This window comes from Eupeodes corollae, chromosome 1 (genome assembly GCF_945859685.1).
Source record: "Eupeodes corollae chromosome 1, idEupCoro1.1, whole genome shotgun sequence".
Lineage (NCBI taxonomy): Eukaryota > Metazoa > Arthropoda > Insecta > Diptera > Syrphidae > Eupeodes > Eupeodes corollae.
Genome location: NC_079147.1, coordinates 293,055,720 through 293,077,724, shown reverse-complemented (window position 1 = coordinate 293,077,724; position 22,005 = coordinate 293,055,720). Strand labels below are relative to the sequence as shown.

Sequence of the window (22,005 nt, the reverse complement as noted above, 5' to 3'; positions counted from 1 at the left end):
TATTTTTCTTCACCATGGAACGCGGCATAAGGTGCCTGTCTATACGCGTTGTGCCCACAACGTTGTGACGAGAGTTTGTGGGCAAGAGAGGAGCTGAGTAAAGGGACGGGATGCTCATGACAGAAATTGAATTTTCTGCTTGGGCAGTACAGTTCCTTTCTCATTTCGTTCCGAATTTTTCATTATTTTCTGTTCATCAATGCGAGAGGTACATTTGTTTTGCTCTTCGGCTTCGTTAAAGATTTCTCCGCAGGAATAGATTCTCGCATAACAGAATTCCGTTTTTGAATTGAGTTCTGCAAGAGTTCTTTAAAAGAATCCTCGTCCATACGAAGATAACGACAACGATTCTAGTCTAAAAGTAGTTCGTCATTTAAAAGTTTAAAAGAACTTTGTGTATTCCTGCGGAGCATCCAAGGTTTTGACCATTCCCTTGTGTTTTTCTTTTTTTTCCTCTTCTTCATTTAGCAGAAATAAAACATTTGCCGCTGCGCATATTGCAGTTAAATAAATAATTTCATTATTTGTATCCATTTCAATCTATAAAATTCTATGTCTTGTTAAAAGCAGACAAAATCCTATGTATGTCGGTAGTATATCACCCGCTCAAAATCTCGAACACAAATGTTTCAAGTTCTTCGTTCCACGAGACAAAATGGAAAACGGGTCATGAGTAGTCACAACACATGTAGACACATAGTGTTGTGAGCACAACGTTGTGGGCACAACGCGTATAGACAGGCACAAGCATAAGTTCTCCAATTGTCAAACCAACTGTCATTTATTTTGCAACTGTCATCAAAAGATCAAAATCCAACTCACTTTTTTTTTCAGTTCGTGTTCTCATTTTCAGAATCGGAGTTGGTTTGTTTCTGTGAATTTCGTACAACGACGATGAAGCACGGAAAGATGTAAAGCGCCAAAGCCAAACATAAAACAGACAACATAAAAATAAACCCAAATGTGCTTTTTTTTCTACCCTAAACATTCCTAATAAGACAACAAGAATTGTGATAGTTTTAATTTATTATTTATAACTAATTATTTATAAAACCGAAAAACAAAATAAAATAAAAATGAAACCAAACGTGGATAAGGAACTTCTGCCCATGAAGGGCCATTATTTTCTTTTCAACGCAGGTGAGTCTCAAAGAACTTTGTATATTAGGTTGTATTAGAATAGAAGATAGCTTTGCTGTCGTGCACGCAATATTGCAAGGTAACGTTTAAAATGAAGAATCGAATATAATGTCGATGAATCATCATCCATGTTCCATGATTATGTGAAAAAAAAGAACGAATCTATTTGAATTCTAGGAACCGCACCGGTTGTGCCTTTTATGCCAACACTTGCCAGGCAGTTGGGCTTCTCCTCTGTCGTCGTTGGAATGATGTACACAGTATTGCCCATTGTTGGAATGCTTGCCAAACCCTTCTTTGGGTTTATAGCTGACAGGTAATATAGTTTATTATATACTCGTGTAACTACCTACTTTATCAGTATTAGTATCAGTATCAGAATGATGTTGACCATGAACATTCGAACAAGCCCTAGCTCATAGTTTTGAATTTAAACTTAGACAAAATATGTAAAATTTAGAGTGTAATTTGATGACTGCACTAAAAGCTATTACGTCCTCCTATGTCAATCAGCATAATATAGGTTATTAATGTGAAACCCAAACCATGAACAAACTTTCATGAGGTTTATCGCAGACAAAAGTGAAAACCACAAACATTTATCTGAAGTACTTAGTTAATTGTTTTGAAATGGATGATAAGGTTTTTTTTTCAATTGATTAACTTCAATAAATTTTAAGTTAATCGAAAAATAAAAAGTTATCTAGATTGAGCTTTTTGGCAATTTCTTATTTATCCTAAAACCGGATGCCTCAAATCTTTTTTTGACAATGATAATCTTGAAAAAGAAAACAAAAATACAATAACTAGTTCTTATGACAATCACGGCAAACAAGATTTTTATGAATTAAAATTGATTTCAAAATAAACCGTAATTTGAAACGTGTTTGCAGAGAATAAAATCAGTAAATCTATTTAAGACTGTTTACATATGGTAATTTTCAAGTTCAATTTTGAAATCTTGTAAGATTGAAAGCAAAAGGGTTTTCATAGAAAAAATTGTTTTCATTTTAACATTTTTTAAAATAGTCTTTAAAGTTTCATCAGTTAATTATCAATAACAAAAAATTGATGTCTCAAAAATTGACACTTAGTTGAAAATGATACTGTGATCGATTTAAATTCTATTTAAACAATAAATTTCCTTATACCCACTTATCCAATTAAAAGTAATAAAAAAACGCTTTTTAATTTCAATTCAATAGATTTTCAATTGAAGAGTAGCCAGCAGCTCTTAAAGAGTTTTTGGTTTTTACTTTTTATCGGGTGTTTTATTAAGTGCTTGAGAACTTTAAACAAAACTGCACTTGTTGTGTTGCGTTCTTTCGATGGTCTTAATTCAAATTCGACTCCAAAAGAACTTTATCGCGTTAGGTTTTCGAGATATTACTTTTTTAAATAAAACAAAAAAAAACAAGAAGAAATGGTAAGAAAACATTTGGGAATTGAGAAATACAAAAAAAGTTAATTTAGCAATTGCTTCAACGAGGGGTTTGTTCGTAGACTACTACATTAACATGTGGTGCGAGCTTGAAGCCCTCCTCAATTCTTTATGTACCTGAATCGAGTTGAAATGAGCTTGATACGACTTGAATCCCTTCGGGGATCAGAGTTGAATCAAAATTTGTAAACCTGTATGGAGGAGTTGGTTTTACAGATAATGCATAATGGTCTGTTTATTTGCATGTTTGTGTACAAAAAATATAGTTTTGTTTTAATCAAATTACGAAAAAAATGGAAATGGAGTAGATATTCTTATATGGTTCTGAACTAATCAGTTCTTCATTGTTTAACACGAATCAAACTATCTCACTTGCACTTCACACATCGAAAACATCGAAATACTATTTGCATTTTAGAAAGTGCTGTCAAACTTAATCATTTTTAAATCTTATTGTCGAAACAACAAAAAAATGTATTTAATCCAAACTGAGATAAACATTTGGTGGAAACATAGCAAAACATAAATAGTTTTTCTATTGTTTTCTCTTGCAAAATAAGCTCAGTTAGTCCATTTTCACTAACAATTGATTGATTTTTTCATGGAAAACACATATGATTTAAATGCACAACTACTAAACGAACACAGCCATCGAGATAAAAATGCAATATCAATCGTACAAACATTTGAGACCGAAATCACATAACATCCATTCGAGACTCGTATAAATGTCAAAAAGTCATCCATAGTAAAATTCTACTCTAATTTTTATCGGTGTTATTCATACTATGGATGTTGTTTTTATTCGTGTAAAATCCAACTATACTATGGATAGATTATCCAACAAAACACGGGTATTGAACCTCTCTTAATTCATTAAGGAGTTGCGTGATACTTTTCCACGATCTATAATCCCTATCTTCAATATCCATCTTCAAAAACATACTTTTTATTATTGCAATGCTGTATGCATTCTTGAATTAGTTTTTCTAGTACGTGTTTGAACTGGCTTTTGGTATGGCAAAATGGTAACAAGGCGAAAAATTAATTTACAAGATTGTTGCCACAAAAACTTAGCGACTGGCCTAAGATTTATCTATAAATTGCAAATGCTAGTTGTACTGGAATTTTAATTAAATGCCTTCGCCTTGTTTTGCTGCAAGTTGGATCAAAGACCTGGGGTGGAATCGGGTAATTTTGTGATAGGTGACAGTCACAATCAACAAATTCGGTCTCTGTAAGGTGATAGTCACCGGTAACAATCACGATTTGGTGACTTTTTCTGGTGACAGCTTTTTAGTTGTCACTTTCATTGGAAATTGATTTTTATTTTTAGTTGCTGAAATTTCAAGACAATATGAATGTGTTTGTGCCTTTGATTTTACCTTCTGAAAATGCTGAAAATAAAAATAATAATCATAATAGAAATGCCCGGCTCTTGAGGATTAACCTCCGCAATAAAATAAACATTCTTGATCTTCCAAGTCCAAAGTAAGTACGCATATGTGCTATATATTTGTTGACATATAAATACCTATTTATTATAACTTGTTTTTTATTTATAATTTCGATTGAATAAGGAAACATTTTTACATATCCTACCGTTTCTGGATTTGTCAGATGGAATGCGGTCAACACACATTCCCCCTATTCTTCGATTGGCCGTGACTTTAAATTTTCTTGGAGGTGGTGGCTACCAAAGGCTAGTTGGCGCTGACTGGTCAGCTCCAATGGGCCAAAGTACTGTTTGTGAGGTTATTTCTTTGACCTTAAAACAAATGGAGAGGAAATTTTGCTAACTTACAATCAAATTTAATCAATCCTATCGATATCTTCAAGTTTTTTTGTTTGCAAATCAACAAACTTCTCTTGCAGTTCGACTTGTTGCTGTGCCAATAAAAGGCTTTTTTTATCGACTTTGTTTCTAAGTTGTTTGCTGTGCCTGTCTTGTTTCAGGCACCTGTGTTGGTCCAGGTGCTTGTGTTGTTCCATGCTGTGTTTTTACATAGTATTACAACAACACAAACTTATCCGGATAGCTTCAGATCGGTCTTTGAATACAACCACTGAAATTGTAAGAAACGTCAGTGAATTTCTTTTAAAGTGATACCAAAATCTAAACAAAATTTGGTGATCACCTTACACAGACGCAAAAATTAGTTTGATTACTTTTTATGATCACAAAGGTGACAATCAAAAATCACCTTAGCCGATTCCTGGCTTGTTTATATTTCGCAACATATTTACATATTATAACAATCCGATTTTTATGAGGTCATAATCTAGGAGATTCAATTGGATAGTTCGCAATGTCTGGGTAAATGACGGAATCAATCTATTTGTATGTCATTAATTTACCAATAAACTTTTTTTTGAATTTTAAAACTTAACTCGTTATTAACCACGTTCTTTACAGAAAACTCCTTCGCTTAGGTTAGGTTGGTTAGGTTGAAGTGGCTGTCCAGATGTCATTGACACACGTAAACCTCAAGGGTCCATGCAGCTTCTACAGAAGTCATTTGTGTAGACCCCTAGCCTCAGAGCATGACTACCTATGAGGTGGTGTCCCGTTATTACTCCAATTATAGAGCTTATACTTTGTCTGCTCAGTGATATCAAGCCTTTTGACCGTTTTAAGTCAATACTTGGCCATATTTGCTTGGTTGCCAGGCAGGTGGTACTTTGTGGCCATCTAGCATTTGTTGTTTCTAAAGCATATTGCTTGAGAAGATATTTGCATGTAGCAAGTGGTGTTCCTATGTTATGTTTTTGTCTAACATAAGGCAGAAGTGTTCCGTTTTTGGCGAGCTCATCGGCTTTGCAATTTCCCGGAATGTCTCTGTGGCCCGGCACCCAAATGAGGTGAATGTTAAACTGTTCCGTCATCTCCTTCAGAGATGATTGACAATCGTGGACTGTTCGAGAGTTTGTGGAGACAGACGCGAGAGATTTAAGAGCGGCTTGGCTGTCCGAGAAGATTCGTATATCCTTACAAGATATAACGTTTTCTTTGAGCCAGGATAGTGCTTCTTTAATCGCCATTACTTCTGCCTGGAATACACTACATTGATTGGGAAGTCTATAGGATAGACTGAGATTTAGTTGTTCTGAAAAGATACCACTTCCAACTCCGTGATCGGTCTTTAAACCGTCAGTATAGAAGTGTACCGCATTAATGGGTGGGCTAATCTGAGGAATTTAATATCTTCTCGAAAAGAGTATTAATTCTGTTTTGTGTGGGTTGACGTCCAATCCACATTGCTTAGCCCATTTAGTTAGCCTGTTTAGGCCATTTTGTAGGAGTTCCGAGAGAACTTGGGGGTGCTTCCCAGATACGGATATCGCAACGTCGTCAGCGTAGGCAATCACCTTGAAACCCTCTGTTTCCAATGCTGTAAGTAAGTCGTTTACTACCATGTTCCATAAAAGAGGCGAAAGGACTCCACCTTGGGGAGTGCCTCGATTCACCGATCTGGTGGTAGTAAAACTTCTCATGTTAGAAGTTATTGTCCTGCTTTTGAGCATGAGACTTATAAGATCTACTCCTTCGCTTAACCAAACAGGAATATTGTCTAGGCCCACAAAATTTTGACTATCTGTAAATAGATATTTCCCCATTACAAATTTATAAAATTAAACGTAAATTGGAAACGATTGTTGGAATTCCCCTAGGTCAACAAATTAAGTATTTAAAAAGGGTATAAAAAGTGTAAAATTAAAAAAAAAAATATCTACTATATAAAAATAAGTCGGGTTTTCCTTTCTGACGATTTCCTCGGTTTTCAATTCGTTTGAAAAGTCTCGGGTTCCGGTAGGTTTATAGCAGACAAAATTCAGGAAAAATTTCAACAGAAAAGTGGTGAACTCCGTTTAGCTACCTATAGAAAGCTATTGTAAAAGTTCCGATTTGTGGAATTGAAATTTTTAAATTTGTTTGACGTTTCAAGGTTCCTATATTCTAAACCAAAGCTAACTTTTCGGAACCTTTTCTAGTCAACAATATCTCTAGAAACGTCAGTGATTTCAACTTCAAATAACGTATGAAATCTACAATGAAGGAATGATTCTGATTGAGGATCAATGCTTGACTATTGCAAACAAGCTATTGATTGAAGTAGGAATGATTGCGCCAAATCGATCGATGCATGTTGCATTGAGCCAAGAATTAAATCGAGAGCTGCAATACAATGTTGATACATTACAGGAATTCGTTCAAAGTAATGTGCCGTTGCTGAATGAACAGCAAAAGCTAGTGTACGAGACATTAATGCAAGCAGTGGACAATAATACTAGTGATCTATTCTTCCTAGACGCACCTGGAGGAACATGGAAAACATTTGTCGTTTCATTCACTTTGGCCACTATTTGATCGAGATGTGACATAACTTTGGCTTAGCATTATCTGGAATTGCGGCAACTCTTCTAGATGGCGGTCGTACTGCACATTCTGAGCTTAAGTTGCCACTCAATTGCCATATTTCCCGATCCAGTACAATGGGAAAATTGTTGATGCAAGCTCATTATTTGGGATGAGTTCACAATAGCACATAAGAAATCACTTGAAACACTTATATTCACACTAAAGGATCTTCGACGAAGTAACAACATCTTTGGCGGCTTGAAGATATTGTTGGCAGACGATTTCAGGCAGACGTTGCCAGTAATTGAGAGTTCAATTTCAAATAATCAAAGTGCCGCACAATTTTCCAAACAATTGTAAGCTGTTGGAAATGGAAAAGTGCCAGTTGATGCGACAACTGGATTAATTACTCTTACCAACGTCTTTTGTCGATTTTTAGACTCACACTAAGCTCTTATTAAAAATGTTTTCCCAAACATTAGTGAGAATTATCAGAATTATGCTTGGTTAAGTCAACGAGCAATTCTCGTCGCAAAGAATAATGATGTACACGCACTGAATTTCACCATTCAATCAAAAATCGCTGGCGATTTGGTGACATACAAATCCCGATGATGTAGTAAATTATCCAACGGAGGTTTTGAGCTCTTTGGAGTTACCAGAATTTCCACCACATAACTTGCAACACAAAGTTGGTTCAGTTATTATGATATTGCGTAATTTGAATCCACCGCGACTTTGCAAATTTATTTTTCGAATGGGCAGCTATACGTTTCGTGTTCACGAGTTGGGAAACCATCCGCTTTGTTCGTGTTAACGTCAGACCAAAAAACAAATAATGTTGTTTACCAAAGAGAACTTCAATAAAACGTAAGTTTGCGGACAAGTTTAACGCTTTGATTAAGTATTTATTTTGGATTCACTTTCATTTTTTATTTAGAGAAGTTCAACTAAGTTACACTTCATGTTTGTAATCGAAATGAATTCTCTACTGTTGTGAAAAAATACAATTCAAATATAAAACAAAAAAAAAAAAAATAATCCCCAAACGAAATGTTACAAAGAAGGAAGCCATCTGGTGGCGAAATGGAGTTCACCGTGTTTGCTAGTAGAATTATAGAATAGTTGTAGTTGTAAAAACCCTTCCGGAACCCATTTGTATTTCAAATTAAATCAAAGCAAATGTTTTCAATACTCTCTTAAATATTCCATAAATAAAATCTTTTCCAAAATGTGTGGCCTCATCCTAGTGGTCGACAGTGCATGTATAGAGTCAAATGAAGACTCATAACTAATGAGAACCTCCAGAAATTGAATAAAATATGATGCTGAAATTATTTAAACTGTGTCTTGAAGATACACATTTTGACCTTTCAAAATCATCATTAAGAACAGTGACCTAACGAAGCACCAAAAAAAGTAAACGCAAGATTTTAATTTAGCAGGACAACTTCTGAAAAATAAGTTGGGACCAGATTTCGGAAAAGTATTTTATATTTTAGCGGAGCTATCATCTTGTTAGAACAAAATATCGTCGATATTTAGGTAAATTATTATTGTAAACAAAGAATCAATCAGCATAGCTTTTAACGGAAAATCGAACCAAACAGTCAATTTTTATCATTTTAATGGATGTAATGTTGAATCGTTACCGGTTTAAGGATTGTTTTAGGTTCATATAAAACAATCTTGCTTATGGACGAAGGGGTCTAAAAACTTCGCCAACAGATTTTTTTTTTCTTAAAAATATGATAGATTCTTTCTGTTGTTGTCAACGATTTTATAGAATATGATAACCTTATTAAATTCCAAACTAAACAGCCTTTTACAATGAGGAATAAGAAAGCGAGATATACCCCCTTTTGCAACACTATCGATTAGTGTCACTTGCATCAATGAAACTGAAAATCTCGATATATGCATTATCAACTTCCTCCTGTAGAATGATCACATACGCAATTTGTTTACTGAGACAATGCAAGACATTTTTCTTTTATTCTGATCGAAACTTAAGTGTAACTCCCATCTCTTGGTTGTTACTCCAGAAAATTAAGCCACTTGGAAAGTAATTATAGAAAAGCTTTTAAAAGAATTGGTGATAATAACATCATTCATTGATTTATTTCATTCGACTAGCGTCGTAAAGTTTTTTGCTTTACATTTTATTTGTTTTTGTTTTGATGGACTTTGGTCTTGTAAATAGTCAGCTGCATTTATTCTTTTTAAGAGTAACACTGTAATACTCACGCTTCTAGGAATGCTAATCAGTACCCTTGGCATAACTTCGGTTGTTTTGTGAACTACAGAGATAGATTCGTCCTTTAGCCGTACTACGCGAATGTAAAATACCTTAGCACTATATGTCATTGTAATGTTTAAGAATTCAAAATTAATGTATGTTTACCGACATCTCCTTTCCTACCCCTCATTTTTTTTCTAATGCGCACATTTTCTAAGTATTAAAAGTTTTCATAGCCCTTTCATTGTGCGCTAATTAAAAAAAGGGAAATTTCTACAATTTCCAGGCGATATACAGAACAGAACAGAAATTTCAACAATGTTTGCCACTCTCAACTGTTAAACCATCGACAAAAACATCGAAACTTCTCATTCAGCTAAAAAAACACCCTTTATAATGGATTTTCTTGAACCTTTAGTTGTAGCGACTTGAGTGGCGTGGATAAATATATAAGCGATATAAATTGATCTTTTTTCTGTCACCAATCAAAGTATCATACTTCCATAAAACAAAACCCCATTCAACAACGAAGAAGTTTCCAAACAAATAATAAAAACCAAAAATAACTTTAAATTTAAAAATTTGGCACATTTCTTTTATTGATTTTAATTGCTTGTGTATTGAAAACAAATTAAAAGAAGAAAAAAAAACGAGTTCACTTTACACGCAAATTCGCATAAATTTCCATACCACAAATTAAGACAACAGTTCAATTTATTTAAGCAATCAAAACAAAAAAAGGAGTGTGAAAATTAATTGACTAGAAATTAACTCATGAAGATTCTTAGGGTTTCCCATTTGGTCAACATCATCCCATCAATTACACTTATAGATATTTAACTTTCTTGGAAAAATTTAAATTCGCACTTTTTTTATACAATTTAGATATCAGAGACATCGCTTTCTCTTTATCATGGCTCAATTGTTAACTGCAATTGCATTTTTCTGCATTATGTTCATCCCAGCCATTCCACAGCCCAAACCAATCGTCGAGCTACATTGCCATGGGGGTGTATCGGAGCTCAGGTTCTGCTCTGACTTAGACACGTGCATTGATACAAATTTAGACAATCGCTATGGAAATGCGACTCTCCAGTGTAATCTACGTTGTCAAGCGGACTCCTGGATGTGGGACATTGTGTGCACAGATTGGTTAAATAATACACAAGACTGCCAGAAGACAAATCCCTACTTCGATCTCGCCATCAACACGAGCATGAATCACAAGACAATTGAACAACAATGCCTGTTCTTCAAAGTACAACACGATCGTGGCCAGTTAAATGGACAGAACATCGTACTGAATTGTCCATCGGATAAGAAGTACTTCAATACGACCTGTGATTTGGATTGCGGCGATGAATATCTGCAGAGCACCCTCTCCGAGAGTCCGGTGATAAATAATTCCGAGGCATTTGGGCTCTATCAGTTTTGGTTGTTCTTTTCGATGCTGATAATCAGTTGGATTGGAATGGCTGTTGTGGTAAGCATCGGAGATGCAATATGCTTTGGGATTCTGGGAGATCGTCATCACCTGTATGGCAAACAAAGACTGTGGGGAGCGGTAGGTTGGGGTGTAGTTGCTCTCCTGACGGGCTACTTGGTGGACAAGATGTCGGGAAATAGTGTGAACAAGAACTACACCATTATCTTTTTTATGGTAGTCGTAATCATTGGCTTTGATATGTTTGTATCAACTAAACTTAAAGTAAGTCTGAGTTTGTGGACAAGCGATAGGATGGCTTCTTATGATTTATGATTTCTCATTGCAGTTCACTCAAACTACTCTCTCCAATAATATATTCAAGGATGTGGGGAAGCTCTTCCTTTCCATTCGAGTTGTGGTCTTCTTCCTGTGGTGCATAAGCATTGGTTTGTGTACTGCTTTGGTGTGGAATTTCCTTTTCTGGCACTTGGAGGATCTGAGTGCCAAACACGCTGGCTGTGAGGGAAATTCCGTCAAGACCTTGGAGGGTTTTGTTATGGCCGTGCAATGTTTCGGAGGAGAATTGCCATTCTTCTTCCTTTCGGGATGGATTTTGAAGAAAATCGGCCATGTGAACGCAATGAGTTTGGTATTGCTCGGTTTTGCAGCTCGATTTATTCTCTACTCGTTCCTCGACAATCCATGGTATGTGCTGCCAATCGAACTACTTGACGGAGTGACTTTTGGAATGTTCTACTCTACAATGGCTTCTTATGCCAGTATAGTTGCTCCAGCTGGATCAGAAGCTACTTTACAAGTTAGTATAGAGTTTTTCTTTCTAGATGAATAAACTTTGAAAACATTTTGAATTACAGGGACTTGTTGGAGCGATTTTTGAGGGAGTTGGTGTTTCCATTGGCAGTTCTATTGGTGGTGTTATGTTCAATTCGGTGGGAGGATCAAGAACATTCCTAGTGTTTGGTTTGGGAGCTTTAGTTGCATGCTTTGTGCATTCATCAGCGCAATGGTTCTTATCTCGAAACAACAGAGATAGTGGTAAGCATACTGGCGTCAACTCAATTGATAATGATAACGGGGTGAAGGAGAATAAGCAGGTGGTTGGCGGCGAGAATGGTGTAAATTTCAAAAATGGGTTGGGTATTGTAAATATGGATCCAAATCAATTTACAGAAATCGATTTGAATTGAAATAATAATATTTGAGCGTTAAATTGCTAATTTAACTTTAAAAAAAACAACAAATCAAAAACTAGAAGTTTATTTATAAGTTTTGTATTGTTTTGCTTGAGTTTTCTTTTTCTTTTGTTTCAATAATTTATGTATATGTTTATTATTTTTATTTTTAAATCAATGCAAATGGGAAACTGTTTTTTTTTTTTTTTCATTCTACTAACAAAAAAAATATTATTTATAAACAAATATGATCCACATCTGTTTGTCACAAAAAAAGTTATGGATTTACTAATCAATTTGGAACCGACAACAGAAACAATGTATACGATTTATATTATTGGCATAGAACAATGTTAATTTGAATTCTTATCACCTCCTTGGGTTAACTCGTTTTTTTTTGTTTTCTTTTGTTTATTTAGTTATTTATTATTTTTATCTGCATGCTTTGTAGTTTAAATGAGAAAATAAATAAGTTTTTTTTTTGTAATTATTATTATTATGGTGATAACGCAATTAACTAAGTAGAAGTACACATAATTTGTAGGTGGATGATATTTAATGAGTTAAACTTTGATCTTATAAAATGATGAACGTGTGACTAGCTGAAAAATTTGAATGATCGTCTTATCAATGAAGTTTTTTTTTAGCCAAGTAATTTTGTTAGTAATTAGGCAGGTTTATGGCAGGGTCAGTTTGTTGTTATATTTTATTTCACTATTGCTTCTTAAACAACCAAAAATCCCTAAGTTATATAAATTTCAAAAAAAAAACGTAGCTTTTAGGAAAATATGGCAAATGCTGTTAAACAACAAAAAGATGTTATCTTTTTTTTTAATTATTTAATTTAATTAAAACAATTTATTAAACATTTGGCTGTATTTCATCCAAATATACATGTTATTATATTTTGCAAGAATTTGAAGAAGCGGGTATTGTTAAAACAATAGGAACGAAACTTAATTTCTGATAATTATATTTTCATTACTTGTGTGAGGTAACAAATCTCCTTAAACTTAACCATTTTGTTTTCATGGGAAACATTTTGTTAGCATCAGCTATGTTTTCCATTTCTCTTTCACTCGAAATGAAAATGAAATCGATTTAAAATATAATTTGGAGTTCTGAAATTCACTTTTATCGATTATCAATTTTTTCGAACTCGAAACGAAGAGAATTTTCATGTTCTACATTTCGATATTTGGGATTTTTAGGTGATTTTAATTCGAACAGATTAGGTTGGTGTAATTAAAATTTGACAAGAGAAATAGTTTAAAAATAGTAATAGTTTAACTACAAAGAAATAAACCTTAAGTTTTTTATAGAATACACTAGGTTCGTAACAAGTTGCAGCTGCTACTTTGTATTTGATAGAAGGGACGAGGCATTTAAAGCGATTTTTCAAGACACCAAATGTCGTCTCTACACCAAAAACATCTTTCTTTTAAAAACTTTCAAGTCACATTCAGAAACTATAATTCCATACCATAATTTTTCCAAACCGATATTTGGCAACTGAAACTGTATCAACACAGTTCTAGTAAAAATACATCAATGTTTTATATTTATATAAACACAAGAAATTATGACAGTTAATAAATTGTTTATTGAATGATGTGATGTATGTATGTCAGGTGCTTTAATTTAACTTGAAGTCTTTCATAAAGTATTCGAAGTTATGAAATCGATCGAATAATAGAACACTGAGAACAATTTCACTTGATTTTCAATTTAGATTTCATTTAACTTGATTTTGTAAACCTAGCTGTATTTCTTAATTTTTAAATATTAATATTGGTCTTCAAGATTTTTAAATCTGCTTGCTGAAGGCCTTAATAAAAAAGAGCCCATGATTTAATCTTCAATATAAAAATAATTTCCACAAAAAATGTGAATCGTTATTTTAATTTATTTCTGTTTTTTTTTTTAAATTTATTTCTGTTTTTCATAATTCTAACTTCAGTAACAATTCTCCAAAGATTCGTTTTTCTTTAATCTTAAGATCAATCGAATCGTATTTCAATCAGATTCAGATAGAGTTATTGAGAAACCATTTTATTCCTCGGTTTACTTTACAGTACAATTGGGAATATTATTTTGCTGAAAACGCCATCTAAAGGTCAAATTTTTATGAGCAACAATTTATAGTATGTACAAATTTTCGAGCAACACTTTAAAGTGCTTCATGCTTCAAAGCCATCATTGTCAATGTAGAATATTTGTGCCTGTCTGTTTTTTTTGCAATTCCATCTTGTATTGGGATTGTGTGTTAAGGTTATCCACCTACTGCAGGACACAAATAACAGTTCTAGATCTGATTTGCGTATCATTCTGACTTTGATGGTATAAAAATAAAGCTTTAGAATTTCTTATTATGTCTCTCAGATTTTTTTTAAATGGTTTCATCGGCTTCTTCTCGCTTCCTTGGATTTTTTTCATTTTTAAAATATAAAGTAAAATTTTTGCAGAATTTCAGTCTACTACCACGATCGGACTTTTGAAAATATCTCGTTCAGGTAGTTCTAAAATTACAATAAAAATGCTTTTAAGTGTCATTTTAAGTTGCAACTATTGCTATGTTGCATATTTAAAGGTTAAAAATAGGTAGTACCAAAATAACTGCTTTAATTTTTTTCTTCAAGCCCAGCGAAATTGTAAATTTCTACTTTCGCTCATATTGTATTGTTTACTCAAACCATTCATATAATTAAACCTTTTCATAACTTATTAACTCTAAAGTTAAGTCATGTTTCTATTATTTTGGCCATAGCTGTATTTAAAATCACTAATAATATGTTTGATAAGTTCTTTTCTTTTTGCATCTCAGCTTTGTTTTGCCATATAAGCCTATTTACAATTCTTTAACCTTGTCCGACGTTAATAACTGTTAAACTTGTTGCTATCGGTCGTTCTTTAATGATGATAAGTCTGTCTTGTATCGACAACCCTAGTAATAAGAGGGATTTAAATTTGAAAAGGTCTTATTTTTCAGGTTGTAAAATTAAGTTTTTGGCTTCTCCTTTTAAGTTAATAAATAGACAAATAGAATTTTTGTTTTTCTTAAGATCATGAAGTTTAATTTTTGTAGTTCGGCAGCACTGCCTTTATTTATTAACTCTCTATTTACTTAAACAAAATCAATAGCTTTTGTCCATATTTAACTAACTAACTTATTCCAAAGTATAAGAGAAAGATAATTTCTACAAACTTTCGCAGACAAAAGTCTAAAGTTATTTGACGTTGTTAATTTTTTTAAAATTTAAATGCCGTCTTATACAATTTTATGAGTTCGTGTTATTCTATATTAATTAAGTTATAATTAATCAAAATCAAACTGAAGTTTAGGAACTTATACATATTTTAGGATTCTTCTCGAGAGAGAGAGATGCCGAGTGCAGTGTATTAGTTATAATATTTTAAATGCACTAATGTTTTTATAACTGTGTGCTTCCTCATAATAATTGTGAGACATTTATAATTTAATTTACTTTGTAAAAGTATAATTTAATAATTTACAAAAACAATATGTAATATGTAGCCAATGGTCACGTAGTCACTAGCTTTGTGAATGCACACAATATCACTAAAATATTCGATTCTAATAAAGGCTTTTTGATTTTTTTTCGACATAAAAAGAAGATTAAAAAACAATCCAAATAGAAAAAAACAAATTCAAAACACCGTCTAATATAGTGTTTAAAGTTTTAAGAAACAAAAACATTTTTTTATATTATTGAATCAGTAAAATGTTCCCTTAATTTGATTTTTTGTTCCAAATAATTTGTATTTTCAAAAGAGAATGTTAATTCTTCTTTTAAAAACTTTATTACTTAGTCATATAGACCTAGAGCCGGCAGCAAATTTTGGGAGCAGATAAGTAACCAAATTCAACCGTCTGGCAGTTATGGTAGTGATTTAGAAAGTGATGCATCAAAAAATCAGAAAAAATCTCCTGATTAAAACAAAGTGTGTCAAAGACATTTTACTTTTAGCCTTCTGCTTGTTAGATGCATTTTAAACTCTTTCAAATGTGTTTTTTTTTTAACTTAAAACCCCGATAACTTTTTTCCTATGATATACACCCAGCGACAAAAAAAAACCTTCCTTAACTATATTTCATATTTTTTAATTTATTTTCTTAATCTATATATTTTCAATAAAAGTTACGGTTCTTTTCTTTTTAATTTGTATTTGTCAAAAATCATTTTTGCCTGTTCACACAACATTTTAGTGCCAAAAAAAACATTTTTGTTAAAAAAATGTACTGTTTTTTTGTTAGAGGTTAAATAAATATTTACAAAAATCTGGAAAAAAAACTTATGCTTAGTCGTTCCGCACCTTTTTTTCATAACTTGATGAATTCGGTTTGGCATCGAATTAAACAGCTTTTTTAAATAATTGTCGTCTGTTTTCTTATACCAAACTTCCTCAATCAAAAATTTCATTTCATGTATTGTTTTTGCTGCCAACAGTTCAATTGGATTCAGGTCCACACTGTTTCCCGGCTATGGAAGTGAGCAAATCCCAAGCGAATCTTTGTGATTTTTGAGCTGAACACGCAAAACTTATAAATGTTTCTAAATTAAGTCATTAATTTAAGTTTTAACGTACCGTTTTGGCTCGATGGCATGGTCATCTTGTCATCTTGCAGTATGCTCGGAAAATTGCTCCAATGTTGGCAAAACACCTTCATTGATAATTTCAATGTATTCTGCAGCATTGACCGTACCTTTCAGCATAATAATAGCCCCAACACCAAACATTGTAATGGCTTCCCATACCATAACATAACGAGAATGTTTCACAGTAGGAAAAACACATTGATTTGAATACCTTTCTGTTTTTTTTGCGGCGTACTATAGCATTACCGTCGGGTCCGAACAAATTAAATTTGGATTCATCCGAAAAAATAACTTGACCCGAATCATTTCCAGACCAACTTTCGTGTGACTTAGCCCATTCCAACCTTTGCTTCTTCATTCTGCCAGTAAGCAAAGGCTTTTTTGCGGGTCGTCATGCATTAAGTCCCATATTATTCAGCAATCTTTGTATGGTTCTGTCACTTATGTGTTTTCCAGTTTGAAACTGAAAAGTTCTGTTTATGTCCCTAGCATGGTTAAAAATTACTGATTGATAGGCGGTGAATAAGACGATCTTCTCTTTTATTCGTTGATATAGGTCTACCACTTCCAATTTTTTGCGAAATGGAACCATTCGACTGGTAGTTTTTAAAGATATTACGTACACTTCATTCATTGGTACCGACCCGACGTGGTATTTCCCTTTTGGAATGATTTTCCTTATGTAAGGCTACAATATGAGCCTTATTTACTAAAGATAAAACCATAGTCAAATAAATGAAACAGTCAAAATAACTATTTTTTATTTTAAAGCTTGTTTTTTACATGCGCACTGCACTCTGTTGACTGCTCATTTGTCAAAATAAATGACTGAATAGTAAAAGAGGAAAAAAATAGAATGAACAGTAAAATTTTAGCGTTAAAACTAATAAAATTGAAAATATAGCAGTGCGGTGGGTGTATAATGATAAGAATTGTATACCAACATTTTAGAAAACTTCCCCTGATTACAAAATTGTATGTTCGAGACCTCATTGGTGCAGCCTTCTGCTTGCCAGGGGCATTTCAATAATTTTCAATTCAAAATCATAAAAAAATCTCCTTATTTCAAAAATGTGTGTCCAAGACGTTTTGGTTGCCGCCTTATGCTTGCCAGGCGGATTTTACCCTTTTTCAAATGCATTTTTAAGCTTAAATCCATATTAACTTTTATCCTATATCAGAACACTTCTCCTGATTAGAATGTTCACCTTAGACAATCTTAAGGGATCTATATTTCATTTTAACGAAATGAATAAATACAAAAAATTCAATTGAAAGTTTATTTTATAGAAAAAAATCATTCATCATCAGAATCATTGGATGAAAAATTCAAATTCATGTCTTCACTATCAATGTCTTCACTAATGTTTTCATGCTATGAAAAGTATCCTTTGTATCGTTAACATTTTTATTTCCCGAATTTGTCCATAAGCAACTGTCTATGTGACCTTGTATTCTGAAGAAAAATTTAGAATCTTGTTTTAAAATCTCTTGCTACTCGTATCAACTTTGCCCTCATTTAAAAATGTGTCGTGTTGCGTTTTCTCCCAACATCTTCAAATTCAGCAAAAACTTGTCGGTAAGCTGAGATGCACATTTACCAGTGAAAATGTTAAAAAGTCTATGACTCTTCTGACGTCTGTGGTCGATTTCTTCAAGTCTTCAGAAATTTGCATAATGTGTCCAGTTTTTAGATCTCTTGGTAACCAAAACACACATTTTTGTAATCATTACATTTTTCTATAATTTTTGATGTATCATTCTTTTGGTTGGTATCGTAGCTAAAATCTTTTAAGATTTTTAAATTTAAAAATGCAATTGAAAAGATTAAAGTTCATCTGGCAAGCAGAAGGCTGAAAGTACAAAGTCTTGAATACGCATTTAAGTAGTCAGGAAATTTGTTTCTGGTTTTTGATGTATTACTCATGTGGTTACCATTTCTACCTCAAAATCAGACAAATTACCATTTACGAACGCACAACCCCGACTTACTTTTACTTTAGTTGGCGCTACAGCGCGTTGTGCTTCTGGGCCTCAAGTAATAACTTTCGCAAGCTTACTCGATCTCTAGCTTGCTGCCTCCAGTTTCGAATACCAAGTTGACGTTGTCGGCCTCAACTTGATCACTCCACCGGAGATGAGACCTGCCTCTGCTTCTTGTTCTCTCAGGCTTGTCGTTGAATACCTTACGGACTGGAAGTTCGATGTTTATTCGCTCGACATGCCCTAGCTATCTTAAGCGTTGTACATGCATATTTGGCCAGTGGCAAGTCTCTGTACAACCCCGAATGCGGCCGACAAAAAAACCTGCCGGACATCAAGGAATTTAGGTTATCACTCCACACACCAAAATTTGCTGCCGGGTCTTAGACTAATATTTATGAGCCCTATTAGTTCACTTTAAAAGAAGTACGAGGCGAGATCAAAATATTCTAGGTACGAACATGAAGGGAAACTCAAATAGAATTTAATTTTTTGAAAAAATCTTATTTAACTTATTTTAGTATTTTTTTAAATACTACACTAGAGTATTGAAAGTATCTCATATATATTGACAGCCCCAGGGCTAGGTTCGGGTTGGTTATTGAATTTCCTCAAAACCGCAACCCCGAACAGCAGCTTTTGAAACTCGTGCTGCGTGAACTGGAACGTTGTCGTGAAGAAGCAACATACCGAGCGATCATATACATCTTCTTTATGTCTTAATTTTTTCCTTCAAATTAATCGAAGTGGGTGCGTAGGACGTGTGGTTTATGATTTCACTTTTGTTTGTATTCAATCAGCAAAATACCCTTGTTATCTCAATGATTTAAAAAAAAACTCTTGATAGCCAGGCACCATCTCTCGTAAATATTTATCCTTGTTTTAAACAGAATCGCGCTGTAAGATGCTTAGTTTTTGTAATAATCATCAAGCCAGACAATTGATTGTTTTTGACTTAGAAAATTGGTTTAATTATTAAAGCAATATGATTTTGTACAGTAACGTAGTTAACAGGAGTGTTACCTAATAAATAAGCCAATCCAACCCAATATCATTGGTCCATCACTCCGATACCGAGAATACTATACTATAACACAGTAATACACTTTAATTTTTGGTAATCGTTTACAATAGAACGTTAAAAATTGGACAGTAACAACAATTTGACTTTTAATTGTAGGATTTGTTTTTTTTCTATACTTTGAAATACATTTTGGAATTAGTTAGTTTGTTAATATTAAATAATAAAATTAAACTGCAAACATTAAACCACCTATGGTCATCCCTAAAAATTATTACTCTTAAAGCCGACATTTTAAACTGAAACATACGCCATTAATTAAAAGAATGTTATATTTTTAATTTATACCATTTGAACTTTGAAACGAACCTATACATTTGTTTATATTGTCAGTCAAAACTATTCTAATAGCGCTAATAAGTACTTACTAAAAAAATAAACAGTTTCCACTTGTATAAACATACCTAATATAATTATAGTTCCTTCACATTATGCATAAGGCTTAAGTCACGAAATATAAGAATAGCTTGAGTTAGATTTTTTGTGTGTATCACTAAAAAGTACAAAAATATATTTGTAATTTCTGACTTAAGTCCTGTACAAACAATGAATTCTGTTTTGTTTTGTGGTTGTCCTTTGGCTCTAAAATACAAATAATAAAACTGCACAAATTTAATTTTAGAGCTTTTGCATTTGATCTTTGGTTGAATATAATTTAAGCTTTTTATAATAAGTTTAATTTAAGAACGATCATTGTGCACAAAAAAAAAAAATATAAAATGTCAATTATGGGTCATAGACAAAAACACTCACTTGGCAAAAAATAAAAAGATCACAAACATATACATACATACCTAAGAAGCAACGGTGTCCTCGAATAAATTATCAGTCCATATCCATTTAGTTATAAGAATATTAATATATATTAATTTATACTTTCATAAGAAATAAAAAAATAATATATACGAAAAATACTCTTTGTATCGTCTATGATTTTGTGTTCAGCGTTGTGTCGTCTTTGTCCTCTCGACATTATTTTTGTTTTAAACAAATAAACAATCAATAAAAATAATAATTATTCTTTTTCAGTTACAGCTAAGTATGCAGCACCAAACGATGCTATGCATATGCTTGACGAACAGGAGTACTATATTGTGCCGTAGTTAATAATATTGTTTCCTTTTTTAGTTTAAACAAAAACAAAATAAAACAAAACATGGGTGGAATTAATGAATTAGTTATAAACAAAACAACAATATAGCAAAATGCATGGTTTAAGCTTAGCTTTACTTTTTTAATGTTTAAGATTTAAAAACAAAAAAACAGTATAAGACAGAACTGCATTGCAGTAAAAATAACCTTTTTGTTGAGTTTAGTTATTTAAGCATGGCTTTTGATCTTTAACTTGAACCTATACTATTTATTTAGTAAATGTTATAAAATAATTATTATTTAAAAAAAGTATTTTTAGTTTTAGTAAAATACCAAAGTAACAAAGATTATTATATATATTTTGTTTCCATTTTTCTTCTTCTAAGTATTTACAAGAAATTTTCCATTTGTACAAGATTCTGTGTGTAGATGTTTTATGTATTTTCCATTAATACAAAATTAATAAGAAAACAAAAAATTTAAATAATAATAAAGAAAAAAAGTATACAACGAAGACTTATGATATGCTTTTACTTTTATATTATCTGCCACTATCGAATGTTTTCGATGATGATGATGTAGTTGATGTTGGTGTTGAAGTAGAACTTTGATTTCGTTTAGCAATTAGAGCTTCTTCTTGTTGTTGTTTTTGTATTTTACGGGCAAGTTCCTTTTGTTTGCATGTTTGAATGTTTACAGCCCTTTTCTGTAATTAAATAAATAACAAGTAGACTTAAAGTTTTTTTTTTAAATAGCACTGGGCTGAAAAAAAAATGGTACAATACTTTTTAACAGGAGTTAAGTTATAGTTAGAGGATGGCTGCATAATTTTTTTTACCACGTCAGGTTTTGAAAATATGCTTCTTTAAAAATGTTATATAATATGGGTGTATTTATTTAATTATTATTAATTTACTTATTATCTTGCATAGTTTCTAGAAATTCTTTTGATTTAAGTTTTCTATTGAGGTTTTTAAAAATCCCTGAGTTGAAGATTTAGAAAAATACGTTTTGGAATTAAATTTTTGTGCTGATTTCGAATTCAAACTTAGATTTTAACTGCTTTAAATACTTACTTACTTAAGGTGGCGCTACAGTCCGGGGCGGACCTGGGACCCAACCAACAAGCGTCTCCAGCCAGCTCGGTCCCTAGCTAGCTGTCTACAGTTTCGCACACCAATTTGGTTGAGGTCCTCTCCCAACTGGGTGCGCCACCTGAGTCGCGGTCTTAACCCATTAACACCCAAGTGTTGATGAACTGATCGTGAAGATCAACACCACCATATTTTTATTATAGTTTTTGAAGACAAGGCTGAGGAATATTAATTTTTTTCTGTTGTTCTTTGTCCCATCTTTTTACATTCTCGCAAGGTTCGATTTTGTCGTAGTTAGTGGCTATAGTAACGATGCTGTTGTCTTTCCATTTAACGA

At 32.8% G+C, this 22,005-nt stretch overlaps 2 protein-coding genes across 2 annotated transcripts in view; one reads left to right on the top strand and one right to left on the bottom strand.

Moving 5' to 3' along the window:
- Window positions 1-838: 838 nt before the first annotated feature.
- Window positions 839-21,088, top strand: LOC129940363 (major facilitator superfamily domain-containing protein 6-B). The gene is made up of 6 exons (XM_056048676.1): window positions 839-1,140; window positions 1,318-1,456; window positions 10,066-10,888; window positions 10,953-11,423; window positions 11,482-11,662; window positions 20,512-21,088. The coding sequence occupies exons 1-6, from the start codon at window positions 1,077-1,079 to the stop codon at window positions 20,583-20,585; spliced, it is 1,752 nt and encodes a 583-aa protein (XP_055904651.1). The 5' UTR covers window positions 839-1,076; the 3' UTR covers window positions 20,586-21,088.
- Window positions 20,620-22,005, bottom strand: part of LOC129940364 (biogenesis of lysosome-related organelles complex 1 subunit 6) — a 19,357-nt gene continuing 17,971 nt past the window's right edge. Inside the window, exon 5 of the mRNA XM_056048677.1 lies at window positions 20,620-21,280. Within this exon, the coding sequence (XP_055904652.1) occupies window positions 21,116-21,280 (165 nt within the window). The 3' untranslated portion in view covers window positions 20,620-21,115. The remainder of the gene's footprint in view (window positions 21,281-22,005) is intronic.